This window comes from Dama dama, chromosome 23 (genome assembly GCF_033118175.1).
Source record: "Dama dama isolate Ldn47 chromosome 23, ASM3311817v1, whole genome shotgun sequence".
NCBI lineage: Eukaryota > Metazoa > Chordata > Mammalia > Artiodactyla > Cervidae > Dama > Dama dama.
Window position 1 is genome coordinate 32,038,698 of NC_083703.1, and position 17,930 is coordinate 32,056,627.

The 17,930-nt window shown below is 42.7% G+C and overlaps 1 protein-coding gene across 6 annotated transcripts in view; it reads right to left on the bottom strand.

The window, feature by feature from the left end:
* Positions 1 to 298: 298 nt before the first annotated feature.
* Positions 299 to 17,930, bottom strand: part of CUBN (cubilin) — a 282,579-nt gene continuing 264,947 nt past the window's right edge. For 3 of the 6 annotated variants that reach the window (XM_061126294.1, XM_061126293.1, XM_061126291.1), the window contains 7 exons: positions 13,367 to 13,529; positions 12,798 to 13,003; positions 11,002 to 11,149; positions 9,910 to 10,091; positions 6,656 to 6,821; positions 4,274 to 4,509; positions 299 to 752 (listed from right to left, as the gene is read on the bottom strand). In XM_061126294.1, coding sequence (XP_060982277.1) covers positions 645 to 752; positions 4,274 to 4,509; positions 6,656 to 6,821; positions 9,910 to 10,091; positions 11,002 to 11,149; positions 12,798 to 13,003; positions 13,367 to 13,529 — 1,209 coding nt within the window. In that variant the 3' untranslated portion in view covers positions 299 to 644. Of the gene's footprint in view, positions 753 to 3,204; positions 3,260 to 4,273; positions 4,510 to 6,655; positions 6,822 to 9,909; positions 10,092 to 11,001; positions 11,150 to 12,797; positions 13,004 to 13,366; positions 13,530 to 17,930 lie in introns of all 6 variants that reach the window. The other 3 variants (XM_061126292.1, XM_061126295.1, XM_061126296.1) reach the window with 3 other exon arrangements.

Genomic DNA, 17,930 nt, shown 5'->3' on the forward strand with positions numbered 1-17,930 from the left:
CAGATTTAAAGTAGCAGAATACTTGATCAAAGCATGCCTAACTAGGTATAACTTCACATCTCATGTAGTTAAACTCCAAATAGACAACAGTGGCACATAGGGAAACTGGCCCAGAGAGTTAAGGAAGTTGCTGGAAAGGCTAAAATTCAGATGCAGGCAACTTGGCTCCGGAGTTGCCATCCTGAATGAGGCATACACTTTGTCAAAATGGAACTATTCAACTTGAAGTTTTACACAGACCTACAGTGAAAGACAAATTTCAGTGAATTTAAAAAAAAAAAAACATGCAGCACTACTGTTGAGATTTCAGTAACGTTTATCATCCCCAATTTGACATTCACAGAAAACCATACTTCTATTTAATTAACTTCTGAAAATGTACAGCACACAGGCCATAATCATTTCCAACCTTTTAAGGGATTCTAGAAATTTTCAGCTCAAAATAGTAGATTTAAAGAAGCTATGTTCTACATTCAAAAAATAAGTACAAATGTTGATTCCACGTGTACTTTGATGAAACACATAAAAGTTCAGATTATTCTCAGTGGCACAGGCAGAGGGTCAGGTATCCTGTCCAGCGTGAGGCCAGAGGGTCCAACCCCTGCGGAAAATCCAAGGTGCTGGGCAGACCAGGCCTCACTGGGCTAGCTGGCCCAAGTTAACCGGAGCGCTGATGGTCGGGTTGCATACTCCGCATGAAATTTTATGAAGACACGATGTGATGAGGCCACAAAGGGAGCTATATCAGTGTCCTAAAATTGAAAAAAAGAAAAAGAGAGAGAAAGGTAACAAATTATATATTTCACAAATTTGAACATTTCCCCAGAAATGTCAGATGTAGTAAAGAAGTACAACATAAAGAAGCCTTCTAGAATTTTCAGTAAACCTGTATATGTGTCTAGAAGTGATCTTGCCAAGCATTAATGTAGAGACTTTACACAAGAATATTGCTGAGGGGCGGGGGGGTAAGGAGCAATGGGGAGTGACTGCTAATGGATACAGGGTTTCCTTCTGGAGTAACAAGAATGTTCTGAAATCAAGCATGGTGACAACAGCTTCATGGCTCTGGGAACTGACTAAAAATTATTGAATTTTACCCTTTAAGTAGATGATTTCTATGGTATGTGAATTGCATCTCAATAAAACTGACATTAAACTTTCAATTTCCAATTCAAGTTCTTATTGAAATTTTCATTTTTCTGATGGGAAACACAATTTATGTCTGCAACTAAAATGAACATCTGAATAAAGTATATTACTCCCTTCACCAACACCTGTACTTTCCTTTGGGGGATGATTTTCATATCCTTTTGTGGGAAACAGTTGTGTGTGTGTGTGTGTATCTGGGTCTCTTTCCTTCTCCAATTATTAGCACTAGGGATATAAAAAATGAACCAAACACACAAAAGGGGAACAGTTCTATATGTGTATCTGTGTGTGTGTGTGTGTGGAAAGAGTGGATACATTGGTCTCTTTCCTTTTCCAGTTATTAGCACTAGGGATATAAAAAATGAACCAAACATGCAAAAAGCCCTGCTCTCATGAAGCTGACATCCCAATGGGAGAGGTGAGGTAGGAAATAAGTCAGTAACACGTACAGAAGCAAAGCACATCACACAGGGTCAAGGTTGCAGTTTGGGGCCCTGCTCCTCTGGTTCTGCTCAGGTCCCCTGCCTCAGTCCTACCCAGAGTCATCAACACACACACACACACACACACACACACACAACCAGACTTATTTCCAAGACAGTAAATTATTCAGGTGAGCACAGTACAGGAATTCTTTCTCCTAAAAAGAGATACCAAGGGATACGCGATATGGTACAATTGCTGTGTACACACATTTTTTTCTTTCCATTTCAACCTGCTCCCAGATTTCTACTTGTTATTCTGTGCTGACAAACTAGTATGAGCAGATAACAAAAATTTTAAACTCCTTCTCTTTAAAAAAATTTAAACTCCTCCTTACTTTCCTGTCATTCTTTCACGCTTCTAGATGTTCAGATTCTGTAACTCAGATGCTGGTGAGCAATGACAATTATCATAAAGAAAACATTTTCCAATGATTGTATGATTAGCTATCCAAGGACGGACTCCCACTGTTTTTCTCTAAATACACTGACCCTGTTGGACTTAACACACTAAATAAATCAATGGTATCTTTAAAAAATAAAACAATTACTCTGGAAACTAGATCTAAATTTACTAAAGAAAATTTAAAACTGGGAAAATACTACAAACATCAATAGTTAAGAAAAGGAGACATATCTAATTATAGACTTGAATTTAATGTGACATTGGTTTAAATGGCAGTAATCTCTCTCAGTGCCTCAGTTTTCTTTTATCTGCAAAGTCCAGGAATCAAATGGGATTGTATATTTGAAAGTCACTGAAAACCAAAAAAAAAAAAGTCATACAGACATAAAGTAATGACATTGTGAAAATAATCTCTTTTTGAAATTTTCACAGATTTCTTTAATCTCTTTCTTTTTTTTTTTTTTTTTTTGGCTGCACAGTGCAGTTTGTGGGATCTTACTTTCCCAGCAGGGACCGAACCTGGGCCACGGCAGTTAAAGCACTGAATCCTAATCGCTAGACCACTGGGGAATTCCTACAAACCTCAACTAAATGTTTTAGGCCTAGTTAGCTTCTAAATCTGACATGTGACTCATTTAATAGGATCTCTTTTCTGTGGGCCCCTGTGAATAACTGCAAGGCAGTATCCACTAGTCAAGTGACCCAAATTTCTCCCTCAATAATTAGCTCTGTGTATAGGGACAGAGCTACCAGAGAGTTTATTGATGTGTTTATAAACCAGAGGAGCCTCGTTCCAGAAATTAGGCGGCACCCATGCAACAGAAAACCACCCAGTGATTAAATATGATAGACCACTTTGCCTAATGATATGGTTAAGATGTTAATGATGTATCAGTCAGTGGAAAAAAACCAAACCACAAAACAGGATAAACTATGTGTATATGGAAATATATTCCCCAAATGTGTTTATAATAATATATGGGAGAATTCTCAGGGTTTTACAAAAGTGGGTTTTTTTAAAAAAACATTTTTGATAATACCATTTATCAATTTTATAAACCATAAGTTATATTCTAAAAATTCTAGATTTCCAGCAGAGGCAAATCTCTGTCAGTTTGATCAGAAAGCATAAATGAGCAAAGAGCAAAACAGTAAGAAGCTGCTAACTTCTCATCAGTAGTCATGCGTCCCTCACACGGAAGCTCTGGAAACATCCATCCACCTGCACATAAAACAAAAGGCAGCGAGGGAGGATGCAGCAATGTTGAGTCAACATCAGAATCTACTGTAGGGCTCAGGGGAGATCTGAGATTTATAAAAACAAACTCTCAGTCCCCAGGACAACTGTTAATATCCCTGTGAATTTCTTCAAAGAGTTCCCACAATTTTCAGCAAGCGGTAAATGGAATGGAGCCAGGCATCCAAAATTTCTATACAGTCAGCCCTCTATAAGGACAGGTTCCACATCGCGGATTCAACCAACCACAGGATCCAACAGATACAGAACCTGTGGACAAAGAATCCACACACACAGGGGACGGACTGTACTCACTAGGCCAGTTTTTATAAGGGATCTGAGCACCTGAGAACGTGGTATCTGTGGGGGGGTGGTCATGGGACTGATCCCCTGCAGGTACAGAGATAAGACTGTAATTTTAGTCATGCAGAAATAACATGGATGGGCAACCCTGGACAGTGCCTTTAAACCACACATGCAACTTCCACAAAGCAGCGGGCCACAGCTGCTTCCCCAGAAACTTTGATTCTATAGGCTGAGTGGAGACTGGAAGTCTGTGATGCTAAATAACTGCCTACATAATTTTGATGCATAGTCAAGTTTGGTAACAGTTAATAATACTGGTGGCTGGGTTGGTAAAGAATCCACCTGTAATGTAGGAGACCTGGGTTTGATCCCTGGGTCAGGAAGATCCTCTGGAGGAGAAAATGGCAACCCACTCCAGTATTCTTCCCTGGCAAACCCCATGGACAGAGGAGCCTGGTGGCCTAAAGTCAGACATGACATAGAGACTAAACCACCATTATTAATTTAATGAAAAGTCCACTAGGTGGCACTCGTGCTCCCCAAATAAACAGGAAGGTCAGAAAACTGAATTTGTATTAATAAAAGTATGTTGTGCTCTGTGATTGCATGTGTCTGCCTTTAAACATGCCCTTTAAAGCTACTTTAATTATTTAAAAATGACAATTGGAGTTTTTAAAAGCTGGTTCTACTCACTGCCCCACAATAGGGCCCAGAGGATGGAGAATTAGCATCAGGTCCATCATAGAGCAGGAGGTAGTTCTGGACACATTCTCCGGGATCGTCGATGCTGATAAAGTAAAAGCTGATGGTGACCGGTCTTCCAGCAGGAGCAAGGATGGCCCATTCACAGTGAGTATTGTTTGGGTAAGTGCCCGGATAGCCAGGGCTGGTGACCGAGCCGCTGTCTCCATAAAGAGTCCCACCACAGCCTGCCAGGAAACAGCAGCGTGAAGTTGGATTCAGTCAAGCAGAAACCATCCACTGTGCTTTACTGCACTTAAGCCAATGCGACACTTACTTTCTTAAGGTGCTGAGACTCCCTGCAGGAATAGTGGAGGCAGAAACCCCTTTCCTGTGCCTTTGTGGGCTACATCCTCCTCCTCTCTCACCACCTCCCCCACTCCACCCCCACCTCCACCATATATTCCTTTCCCTGCAGATCACCGCTTAGGAACGACTTCCTCCAGGTCTGTTTTCTGAAAATAGTGAGCTGAGAACGCAATGGGAAAACCAAGACCTTGATAAAGTAACTGTAGGAGAGAGTGAAGGCAATCTTGGGTACTTTGGTGGTATAGGTACTTGGATTGACCTTGAGTACTTTGATTCATAGGCAGTAACTTGGTGATGATGTGGGTGAAGTAAAATTAAAAGGGAAATTCTGGGGCAGGATCACAGAAAGAGGTATTTTATTTTAGGTTTTGGCAGTAATTTGTTGTTGTTTGTTCAGTTGCTCAGTTGTGTCTGACTCTTTGTGACCCCATGGACTGTAGCACGCCAGGCTTCCCTGTCCTTCACCATCCCCCAGAGTTTGCTCAAACTCATGTCCATTGAGGCAGTAATTATTATAAAAGTCACTTTACCAGGCATAGAACTGACAGCTCCAAGACTGATATGCTTCAAAAGTCAAAGTTTATTTTCTTTTTTCTTTTTTATTGGCCAAGTTGTGTGACATGTGGGGGTCTTAGTTCCCTGACCAGGGACTGAACCCACATCTCCTGCAGTGGACGCACAAAGTCTTAACCACTGGACCACCAGGGTAGTTCCCCCCCACCCCCCCAAAAAAAGCCAAAGCTTTTTAAGTATCGGTGTTAATTTTTTCATTTTGTCAGTTTGCACAGGAAATCTATCATGATTTAGACCAGATGGCGTGGGCATCCAGATACCCTGCACACAGGAAGAAACTGTAGAGCATGATTAAAGAGCACAGAGCTGGGTTTCTGACAAGTGGAGGTTTGGGCCTGCCTCTGCCACAGTCTGACTGTGCGTTTAAGGCAACTCATCATTTGGGTGTTTTATTTCCTTATCTGTAAAATTAGGGCATAGGGATCATCTTTTACTTTTGTGCAGGTACCAAAAAGTCATTATCCACAACTGTCTTGATAGAATCCTTTTGTGGTCCCCTCGGGATATTTAAACGAATCGTTTCCACATTCTTATTTTGAAAATTTTTAGATATACTCGGGGACATTTCATAAAAGTATTCCTTCTTTCTTGAGTTAAATGTATTGACATGACTTAAATTTCCTTTACTCATCAGTAAACCGCCAACCGAAACTGAGGGAAGGTGCTTACTGCCCTGTAAGAGCCATTAATCTCCAGGACTGTCCAGAAATGAGAGGGCCTCCAAGGAACACAGTTGCTTAGATGTACTCAAGTGTGTGATCGTAACATTTTGGCAAACTTTTATTTAATTTTCAGAGAAGTACACCTTGATGATCAAACCAAAAGTTTAAAATTTGACAAAAATCGGCTTCCCTGGCGGCTCAGTGCAGGAGACACAGGTTCACTCCCTGGTCTGGGAAATCCCACATGCCTTAAGCCCATGCACCACAACGATTGAGCCTCTGCTCTAGAGCCCAGGAGCTTCAACTACTGCGCCCACCTACCACAGCTACCGAAGCCTGCGCCCTAGAGCCCATGCTTCACAACAAGAGACAGCACCCCAATGAGAAGCCCACACACCGCAGTGAAGAGTGGCCTCCGCTCTCCACAACTAGAGAAAAGCCCTCTTAGTAACAAATACCCAGCACAGTCAGGAATAAATGGATAAATAAATAAATACATAAAAATTTTTAAAAATATGACAAAATCAAAATTTATAAACTAATTACAAAAATCTTTATACCTTATCTGTGCCTCATATGTAGATATATATTCTTTAGAGAAATAATAAATACAAGTAGAATTTTTAAAATCTATAATTTCATCATTAAAAAAAAAATCTATATTTTTAACAAAATGATCAAGTACACAGATTGGGGAGAAAGATGAGGTCCCTTTAACTGTCTTTTCTATGAGACACTGTATGTTTTTCTCGGCTGCGTTACTTGCCCTGACAAAGTGCCAGTGTCTTACCGGAGGGTGAAGAGGTCCAGATAATTTCATATCCATGACCAGAAGTTGCACCATCACTCTTAAATCGAAGGTATAGTTCATGATTCTGGGAGAAAATGGGATTTGGCAGCAGAGTCCCACAATATGTGCCCAGTAACGGCGAACTGCTCTCACTTCCGTTTCTGACCTTTAAAAATGTAGCATTAATGATGACACTTAAACATATAGTACCTTCTCTTCTGATCTATCATTGCTCTACATTAAGACATGAGACTATTTGAATAACTTTTTTGAGAAAAACTTTGTCTTTTTATATATACTAACACTCAGACGTCACCTTCATTTGCAAAGGAGAGAAACATGCAATTTGTAGATCAAAAACTATTTACACTTGGATTCAGAAATATGTATTCATCTCCAGCAGTTAAAACACGAAAGCATGTTTCTGCTGATATAACCAACTAGTTGACTGCTATATAACAAACTAGTTATATCTTAGTTTTTGGCGAGATGCTTCAAAGAATGTAGTTAAAGTGAACTTTAAAAAGATGCAGGGAGAAAAATATTATCTGCATTGTTTCCAGCTAACTCTGTTGTACTCTATTCATCATACTGTAGTTATGCTTTTATCCCTCCTTGAAAATGGCTTGACTATAATGGGGCCATGAAAAAACAACATACAAAGTGTGATAAAGTCAAAACAAAATGAATTTCTATATGGGAAAAGGACATAATTAAAACAATCTATAAAATTTCTGACTGTTTAGATATATTTTAAAAATACACTGTGAAGCTGAATAGATTTCTAAAAAAAAAAAATCATTGCACAGTGTAGACACAGTGAAAACAGGAAATGAGCTGGCGTGTGAGTGTGGTAACCACACGGTGAATTCAGTCAAATTCTGCCCTCCAACCTGGGTCCCGCTACACATTCACAACCAGCCCCACTTGGAGGACTCTTGAGGGCTATGAAGACACATGATCCAGGAGTGTAGAGCTGGATCCAGCCCCTCCTGGATGGATGCTGACTTTATTGAGTTGATACCCATTTAAAATCCTGAAAGTGCCTCTGTTCCCTTTATAATCCCATAGTTTAACATGTGGTTAATTGTTGGTTGTCTTAAGTCACAGAATGTCTTCAGAGGTGTGGTGGGTAGTCTGGTCAGGTTATGTTGCTCAGGAGATAACCCCCAGCCCAGCTTTTTTGTTTGTTTGTTTTACCATGAGACTTGTGGTGGATCTTACTTCCCCAACCAGGGATAAAAGCTGGGCCCCAGGAGTGAAAGCATTGAGTCCTAACCACTAGACCACAAGGGAAGTCCCTGGAGAGACTCCTTTTAGGTCTACAGAGTAGCCAGTAGGAGAGAAAAATGCCTTTCTGGATTATTCTGCTAAGTGTTTATACAAAGTAGCCTTGCTATGGGTAGAGCAGGCAGTTCACAGTCAGCAGACAGAAGTTCAACTGCCCTACTCCAGTCTGGACATGGGTCTTTTCCCTCTGGATCCTCTTTAGAAAGCTGATTCTCTAAGAGAAGGAGCGGGATATTCATTCTCACGGAATATGCCAGTGAAATGTCCTTTTCATTTCTCTCTGTATAGGAGGAATGGGACAAGGAGAGCAGAGAGCATCTCTGGGAGTGCAAATGAGCCTGAAAGGGTTGCTGAAGGCAAAGGCAGATTTCAAATGGGGTCAAGAGCTTGGCCTTCGAGGGGTATAATACATTCAGAATCTTCACTGATAAATTTCCATTCTCATCATCGTTAACATGAATGGAATGCTGAGGCTGCAGTAAAACCGTGCCAGAATCTTCCCGCTGAAAACCAAAAACAGCTGGGCTTTGCAGGCCTGAGCTGCAGTTTCCCATCTTTGCTTATTGGATGGGAAGTTTCAGACCCGTTTCTATGGGTTAAGGCACAGCGGCTGGAGTCGCCCTTGCTTCCCAGCATCCAGAGGCAAACAGCAGAACTCACTCTAGTCACTAAGGGGCAACTCAGGCTTGATGTGAACCAGGAGTAGCTGCACTGTGACTCTGAACTGTCTGGATGGTTCATCCTTTTTCTGTGTCTCACTCCACCTCTCACTTCTGCTTTATGCTCCATGGAACTGTTCAGCCTCCATGGTGGGTACGTATGTAGGGCTGAGTTAAATAACCTGATTGATGCCAACAAGTCTGTCCTCTCATCTCCTCCCCGCTATATCCATGTCCTCCCAGTTTCTACCATGGCTAAGGTTCCCCATGAAAAGGCATACGCTTCCTCTGAGAACTTTTACACTCTAGGTTGAGAATAGTCTTTAACCAAGGACTTAGATGAATTCTATGGGAAGGAGGGGGGGGGGGCGCTTTCCAGGATAATAAAACTCCATAACAGGTGTAGGGGAACAAACCAACTTTTCGGAAACCTTGCCAGAGATTCGCATGAATCTACGTGAAACATAGCCAACTTAGGGACTCTCGGGTTAAGATTTAGGTGTGAATTCAATTCACAGAGGGATTCAGCATCTTTGTATGTATGAGTCTTACCCAGCACCTCAGTTTACTTCCTAAGAATGAATACATTTCCAACAGAGTCTGCAAAGGACATGGGAGAGAACGCTACAGTTTTTATAGCAAAATATAGGTGCTGGGCTTCAGACAAGGGAGGGTTCTCTCTCAGTGTGTTTGGGGGGAAGGAGGGTGGGGTGGGTGGGAGAGGACAGGCAAATAGCAAAGGTGCTTCAGAGGAGGAGGAGGAAGCAGAGCATTCATCTTATGTCTGCCAAACAGGCGGTCAAGGAGACACTCTCCACAGAGAACACTGGAGAGGCCCCAAACATACTGCGGCCAGCAGGGAAATCAGGTAAACTATTCAGTATCATTTCTTATCAAGTCAGACCCATCATCCATCTCCAAACATAGCACTTTGCACTTGACCTCCCCCTGGTCCTTCCAGTCTCAAGGCACATATTAGTGCCTTCAAGATGCCTTCTCTGTCCCCAGATGGGTTAAGTGCCCCTAACCTTGCTGGCTGTGGTCAACAAGAGCAGACTACTTCCTGTCTTGTCTTTCCCAGGGCTTGTGAGCCTCCGGGGAACCCTGACTATGTCTTGTTCCCTCCTGGATTTCCCGTGTCTGGATCCTGGAGATGGTTGGTATTTAGGGGATGAAGGGATGATGAACAATTTAATGAAATGAGGAAGGAATATGATTAGCAGTAGCAGAGGAAAAGGTGACCAATCTTCAGGGACCCAGCATCTTTTACATAACTCATCTACATGATATTCAGACGTGTGTTACCTCCAAGAAGTCGTGTGTGCAGCCACTTGAGTCCTCGAGGCCAAATGAGTGAAAGAAGAGGGAGATGGTGTGGTTGTGGGGGGCTGTGAGCACGGTTGTGCAGTCCACGTCACTGGTATAGTCACTTGGCCAGCCAGGACTCCGCAGGTTGCCAAATGCCTTCTTATATTCCCGATTGCAATCTTAGAGGAAAGACAGTAACGTAATTAATGTATGCATCCCAATAGTGCTCCTTCAACTTGACAGGAATAATTCAGGTAGATTATTAAATAGGAGCAAACTTCAGAAAAAAGCTAATCTAGCTCCTCCATTTACCTCTGAGATGACTGAGAACCCAAGACCTGAGGTAGACAGCGTGCTGGGCAAACACATGCAGTGTCTTAACATAAAACACCCTAGTGTGAAATGTGAAATATGAAGACTCTCCTATGAAGACGAACATTCTAGCACTCTCTGCACTTTTCTGATGACCCGGAGGTGGAGTTGGCTGACATTTAGACTCTGGACATACAGACTCTACCTCCAAGACAGAGTTTTGTATGAGGATGTTTCCTCAAATACTTGGATGAATTGTTCGTTCTGATACAACTGGCAAATGATAGCTTTTGGCCATTTTTGGTAAAAACACCCTGAGTGTTTTTGTTTGTTTTAATCAAAGGCAGCTTTGGTTTTAATCAAGCTTGAAACGAACATTACATAAAGTGTTCTCTGGAAATCAATTTCTCGGTGACAGTGAACAAGTAACTCTTTCAAGGCTCCTTGATTTTCCCAAAGTAATTTTCTAATACATAGTGATTTCTCTATGTGGTTAAGAGCATAATTAACATAGTAACTGGTATATTTTTTAATTAACAACATGAACTTAATACCCTGCATTCTCAACATTTTAATTAGTATTTCACTTGCTTTAACTCCTCAGAAGCCAGCTTTAATCATCTACTAAATGGGGCTAGGCTTCTGGTAAAGCGGCTTCTTATTTCATGTGGGTATGGTTTGTGTCAACAAACCTTAATTTATTCACAGGAGTCAACTCTAGCAGTAATTGTAGTAATGTCAGTTTTTCTGAATAAAAGATTAAATCCCCAAGCTCACCTGCAATCTGATAGGTAAAACCCACTCTAGAGTTTATATTGAAAACTTCTGATTTGAAAACGATGACTGCGGTGCTCGTAGAGGAGTAAAACGTGGGCACAGCTGACACATTTCCACTGCAGAAGCGAATTCCTGGGTTTCCAATACTCTGAAATGAAAAGGAAGCCAAGGGTCAGTAGGTTTAGTTTCAAAAGAGAATAGGCCACAGCAGAAATTAAACTGCATATAAAAATGCAGTTTAAATATTCAACCACGAAGACTAATTATAGACTTTAAAGCACTCTGCAGTAAGATGTCACCCTGGCCATGGAATTGACAGATGTCTCACATCCGAGGGGTGGGTGAGAGATGGAGAGGTTTCTGCTGAAACCACAGGGCAGCCATCTGCCTACTGAAAACAGGACCGTCCCCCTCACTCCAGTTCCTCTCTAAGGGCTATGCTGTTGTCAGAGCTCACCCCGGCTGCTGGAGCTCATTACAGTTCACCTGGGGCATCTCCATTGTTTGGAAACCCCTATGACTAACCAACACTGTTCCTGGCCCTCTCTCACCACCCTTTAGCAAACTTGCAGTGTATGAGTTGCTCCTTAAACTGCAGCGAGACATTCCACGTATTCCCAAGTGCCTCCACCAGGCCGCATCCTCAGTTCAGGATCCCTACACTCTGATCTCATCATTCTCTTTAGGTCAACCACCTAGTCACATGATGCTGATGCTCAAATCCTCAGGTATTCTGTGACCATCACACTTTTATGGTCAACAATCTCTTCAACACCTTACCCCATGAGCAAGTCAGACTGATCCATTTTTTTAAAAAACAAAACAACTTTTCTCTATTTTTTAAACCATGAATATAGTTCCCCTAGACTGGTACCAAATGGCTTCTTAACCGAATCCTCCAATTTGTTCTACACACAGATCCTGCTGACTATAGAAGTGCTTCTGCCTGGAGCACTGTAGGCAGAACCCCAGAGAGGCACATCAAAAATTTCAGCTAATGGCCTGAAACTATCACAACCTTGTTAATCGGCCATACTCCAATACAAAATGAAAAGTTTTTCTAAAATTCAAGTTAATAGGGGGATCAGTCTCTGTGAGTGGGGCACAAGAGCAGGCAGTGTTGTGTTTTAGTTTGTTTTTAATTGGAGGACAATTGCTTTACAGTGGTGTGTTGGTTCCCACTGTACAACAGCGTGTGCGTGCATGTTACTTGCTCAGTCGTGTCCAACTCTTTGCGACCCCACAGACTGTAGCCCTCAGGCTCCTCTATCCATGGAATTCTCCAGTCAAGAATACTGCAGTGCGTTGCCAGGCCCTTCTCCAGGTCAACAGTGTGAATCAGCCATAAGGATACCTATGTCCCTACCTACTTGAGCCTCCCTCCCACTCCCCATCCCACCCCTCTAGGTCACTCCAGAGCACAGAGCTGAGCTCCCTGTGCTATACGGCAGGTTCCCACCAGATATCTGTTTCACACATGGCCGAGTATATATGTCAGAGCTGCTCTCTCAGTTCATCCCACCTTCTCCTTCCCTCTCTGTGTCCACAGGTCTGTTCTCTACTTCAGGGCCAGGCACTTTTGCCAAGACACCCAGAAGTTAAGTAGGCACATGACCTACAGACCAAGTTCAGGTTTCTTAATGCCTATAAACAGAGGGTGTCATAAAAGGCTAAAAAGCACATGAGGCTGGAAGTGACTTCAAGAACTTATCCAGTCATGCCCTCATTACTTCAAATGTTTTTGCAAATTCTGATGAAAAGGTTATAGATGTTACTGTCATTCATACACCTGTTACCTCCAGTGGGTCCTGAAACTCTAAGTAGTTCTGGTTGCAGTCTTGAGAGTGCAGTTGAAATGCCCACACAGTTATCTCGACCTGCTGATGTAGGGGAGCTTCAATGACCCAAGTACAGGTGGCAAGGGGGGCATCTGGGTCTGATGAATTGGGTGACGAAATACTTTGTGGGGTCCGAGTTGCATTAAATGTTCCGCCACAAGGCACTGAGATGGGAAATAAGAAACAACATAGAAGACATTTTACTTGTAACTCATCACACATATAATATTTAAAATTCTATTTTCCTTGTTCTTCCAACCCAAAGGAACTGTATTTATATCATTCTAGTCAGGATTTACATTATACATTCTTGACTAAGAATTGTACCAAATTTGTACCATGGATTAAACACAAAGTAATTAATAGGGTGTTTAGTAACTGACATTGAGCTTAGACAGTAATTAACATTGAGTTTAGTAATTAACATTGAGGTTAGTAATTAACATTGAGTATAGATATAATCATTATTTTGAGTGCATAAATACACATGTGTTTCATAACATGTAAAAATGTCTCAGTTTACTCACTGTCCATGATGGTATATGTAGCATTAAATCCTTCTCTTTCTAAACTCAGGTCACTGACAAATTGAACTGTAAGGAAGTTTCCAGAAGAGATAAAGGGGGCAGGTATGGTGGAACCACAGAATGTTCCAGCCAAGTTGGCATTTTCGCTGTCCCCATCATATAACTGAAAAGAAAAACAGCTCATTAGTTATCCATTAGTCACAAAGAAGTTGCATATTTTACACTAAAATGCACATGAAGTTACAAGAGGTCATTAGTTAAGAATCTTACACTAATGTTCTTAATGCTGGTTTTAATTTAGGAACTGAATTGTTATTGAATCAATTACGCTATAATGATTTTCAGTAAAAATCTAGTATGATGGCCTAAATTTTTTTCTCATTGGGAAAGTCATATTTGATTTAAAAAATAAAGTGCCATGAGAGCCACAAACCCATCACCACCTTCACCTCTGTCCTCACTAACGGCGCAGGTCCAAGCCATTGCGACCTCTTGCCTGATTCTCATCGCACCTTCCCACAGATGCCCCCGGTCCTGCTCTTGACCCTCTACCGTCTGTTTTCAACTCACCAGCCAGAGGACATAGTTTAAGTGTTAGTCGGACCAGGTTGCTGCTCTGCTAAGAACTCTCCTAAGTCCTCCCCATCCACTCAAAGCCATTACTAGGGCCTCCGAGGCCCGATGGAACCTGCTCCCACTCCCGCTCCTGGACTTTCCCAACTTAATTGCCCCCACTGTGTTTGCTCTGCTCCTGGAGTGAAACAGGTGCTCCGCATCCTTGCTATTGTATCTGCTGTTTCCTTTGCCTGCAATGTTTTCCTGTTTATTCATGTGGCTTCATTCCCCTCTGTTCTTTTAGGTCTTTACTCAAACATCACTGACGCAGTAGACTTCCCTGACCGCTCCCCTCCCCCATGTGAGATCTCAGTTTCCCCACCGGGGATCTAACCTGCACCACCTGCATTGGAAGCTTAAGTCTTAACCGCTGGGCCACCAGGGAAGTCCCCCAAGTCATCTTGGTGTCAGTTAATGGCTCAAGCCTAGCACCTCCGCCATCTTCGACTGCCCTGTCTCCTTCTGAACCCCCACCTTCTGCCCTGTATCCTTCTGAACCCCCACCTAGTCTGCTCCACCTTCATCCCCTATCCCAAGGGCTCCATCTCCGGTGCTCCCACAGTGGTCCTCCATCTATACTGTTGTAACATTTCTCATAGCCCTGACCCCACAGAGCTTTCTCCCCCTAGCTGCCTGAACATCTGTTTAAGCTTAGAACAGGCAAAGATCCTGCTTGGCCTGCAATGTCCCCAGGGATCTCACTGCATCTTCAGTTAAACCCACCCTCTTTAGCATGGTCTGCAAGCCCCCTCTGGTCTGGCCTAGGCTGCTCGTCACACTTGCCCACGCCTCTGAGTTATGCTGTGCTGAGTCACTCAGTCGTGTCTGACTCCTTGTGACCCTACGGACTGGAGTCCACCAGGCTCCTCTGTCCACGGGGATTCTCCAGGCAAGAAAATTGGAGTGGGTTGCCATGCCCTTTTCCAGGGATCTTCCCAACCCAGGGATCGAACCCAGGTCTCCCTGTAACTCCTCCATCCCCTGGCAAGTCTCTCTGAGCTGCTCCTCCTGCCGGGAGCTCTCTCCTCAGCCCTTGGATGTGAGCTACCACATACACTGCACTCTTCTCCTATAGCACTCATATTTTCTCTATTTTATGTATAATTCACACACACACACACATATTTAATTTATGAACCTCTTCTCATTAGTCTCTGAGTCAAATTAGTGTCTTAAAGGTATGGGAAGTGCTTATGCATCCTTGTATAAACAGAACCTAGCTCGGAGGCCTGGCACACAGCACCAAGAATAAAAACGCTTCTTGATATGAACATGATTTTATACAGGCAGCGATGGTTATAATAAAAACCTAACTTGTTTACCAGAAAAAGTACGTTGCCTAAAACTTGGCAAATCTGCTCTTCTGTAAAATGAGGGGATTAGATAACTCAGCCCCCCAGTCTCTTTCAGCTCTAAAATCTAAAATGTTATTAAAATCATGTTCATGGCCATCATCATAGGGTTTCTGCTCAGATGCCACCCCCTCAGAGCCCAACCCTACCTAGGGGGCACTCCCCCAGTATCTTCCTGCTCTCTTTTCTAACTATAACAAGACCTACCTTGTTTATTGCTTATTTACTTCTTCTGATCTCTCCCCCATGAAGCATATAACCCCCTGGGTGGGCGAGGGGACCTCTGTCTATTCCCTGTATGTCACTGGCATCCAGAAAAATCCCCAGGCACAGGAGCCTTCAGCAAATGTTGAAATTGTGAGTGTTTGTATTTCTTTCAAACACATCACTAGAAGACAAAGTATTCTCCATCTGAGTAATCCCTATTGCACTGCTAAAACAAATATCTGTGTGTGGATTCAAACATGGAACTGATAACAGAACCATGGTGTGCTATTAAGCCTCAGCATTACCATGATCCCTGACATTATTTTAAAATGCTGGGAATACATCAAACAGAAATGGTTAAAAACAGTCTTGTCAAAATAAACACAAAAATAAATTTCCCACTAGAGGGCACTGTGTCTCTTCTTGAACATGATTTTCTGTTTATACAAGGATGCATAAGCACTTCCCATACCTTTAAGACACTAATTTGACTCAGAGACTAATGAGAAGAGGTTCATAAATTAAATATGTGTGTGTATGTGTGTGTGAATTATACATAAAATAGAGAAAATATAAGTGCTATAGGAGAAAAGTGCAGTGTATGAGGGGAACTCACACGACTGAGTCAGGACCGACCCCACACAGACGCCTGAACTGTGAGTAGAGCCCTTCCAGACTGAGAAAACTGGAAGAGTACCCCAGGCAGATGCATCAAGGTGTGGAAGGCCACAGAAAGACAAAAGGCCTGACTTGCTTCAGCACCTCCCCGCCCTGTGACCCACTGGCCTGGAGATTAGGTGAGAGAATAGAGGTGGGGCCGGGGAGTTCACTGGGACAAGACTGATGCTTCATATGCTTCATCGGAAAAGCTTTGTATCTCCTATAGGAGTTGTAAGATCTGATTTGGGTTTTAAATGGATAAGTGGGCAAGGTGATGGAAAGAAATTACAGGAAGTCCCCAACATACAATCGAATTCCATTCCAAGAGTGCGTCTGTTAAGTCCAATTTGTTCGTTAAAACCAACAAAGTTCGCCTAGGTACCCTATACAATCAGCTATGTAGTTTGGTACTGTATGAGGTTTATATAGTACAACAGTGGCATACAGGGGCTGGCACACACAGGCTCATCTTTGAAAGTTCACAATTTGAAGGTCCGTACGTAGAGGACTGCCTGTACAACCATGCCCAGCCTTGAGCTGGTGTTCGCATTACTTCACTCACTGCCACAGTAAGATTTCTCCTAATGGAGCTGAAATAGGACAGATGATAGAGGCTTCTGGACTCCTGTGTAGGCCAGGCCAGGGTTTGTTCCCTGCTCTCCCATCCCTAACGATGCCACGTCTCCACAGTGAACTTGGCAGGGCGGCTCTGTAGAGGCTTGCAGGAAGTGCACCGTGCAGATGCAGGACTGCAGATGGGGACTCTTACTTGGACGAGGTCAGCAATGGCACCCGGAGGACCGCCCTGATGCCCCGCACCATCACCAGCAGCTGTGCAGTGCATTCTGGGAGCACACGTCATTGCCATACCTGCCTAGACCTGGAGCTTGAATTAAGTTCTAAGTCTTGTGGATGGAGAGAAGTGCTGAGAGGAATTCTGTATTTTCTCAGCTTTTAAACCTCTTTCACGGTGGTGCAGGTTAGAATCTAGTTACAACCCCGAAGGAACTGCAGAAATAATCTGGTGGAAGATAACTTCTGATGATAGCTACTGCCAGATCCTCCCTGATTAGAGCAGCTAAAGAAAGTAGGGAAGGGAATTTGGGTGTTTTAACTTCTATGAATTTTTAATGCATGAGGGCAAGAGGCTTTGATATTGGGCTTTAATTCTTTTTAAATTTAACTTTGTAATTTTCCCTGGTGGCTCAGATGCTAAAGAATCTGCCTGCAATGCAGGAGATCCGAGTTCTATCCTTGGGTCAAGAAGATCGCCTGGAGAAGGGAATGGCAACCCACTCCAGTATTCTTGCCTGAAGAATTCCATGGACAGAGGAGCCTGGTGGGCTACAGTCCATGGGGTCGCAAAGAGTTGGACACACAACTGAGCAATTAACACTTTCATTTTCTTTTTCATAATTTTAGACATCAGTTTCCTTAGGACTTTGTCTCTGAACATTTTCATGGGAATGTGATAACAGGGGAATTTTAATAGTCTTATTTGAAGACTCTCTATGTAGCATCTCAGAGTATCTCCATGAATTCTTTGATCTTACTGTGAAACTTCTGACAGAGTCTGCTGGACAACACGCCTGGGTATAATTTGGAATGAGAATGAGAGTAGAGAGTAAATTTTTAGGTTTGGGGTTGAACTCGGATACTTTATAGAATCTTTTGGGGGAAATGTTATCTTGGTCCTAGTGGTTCTAGGTTTTTATTATAACCATCGCTGC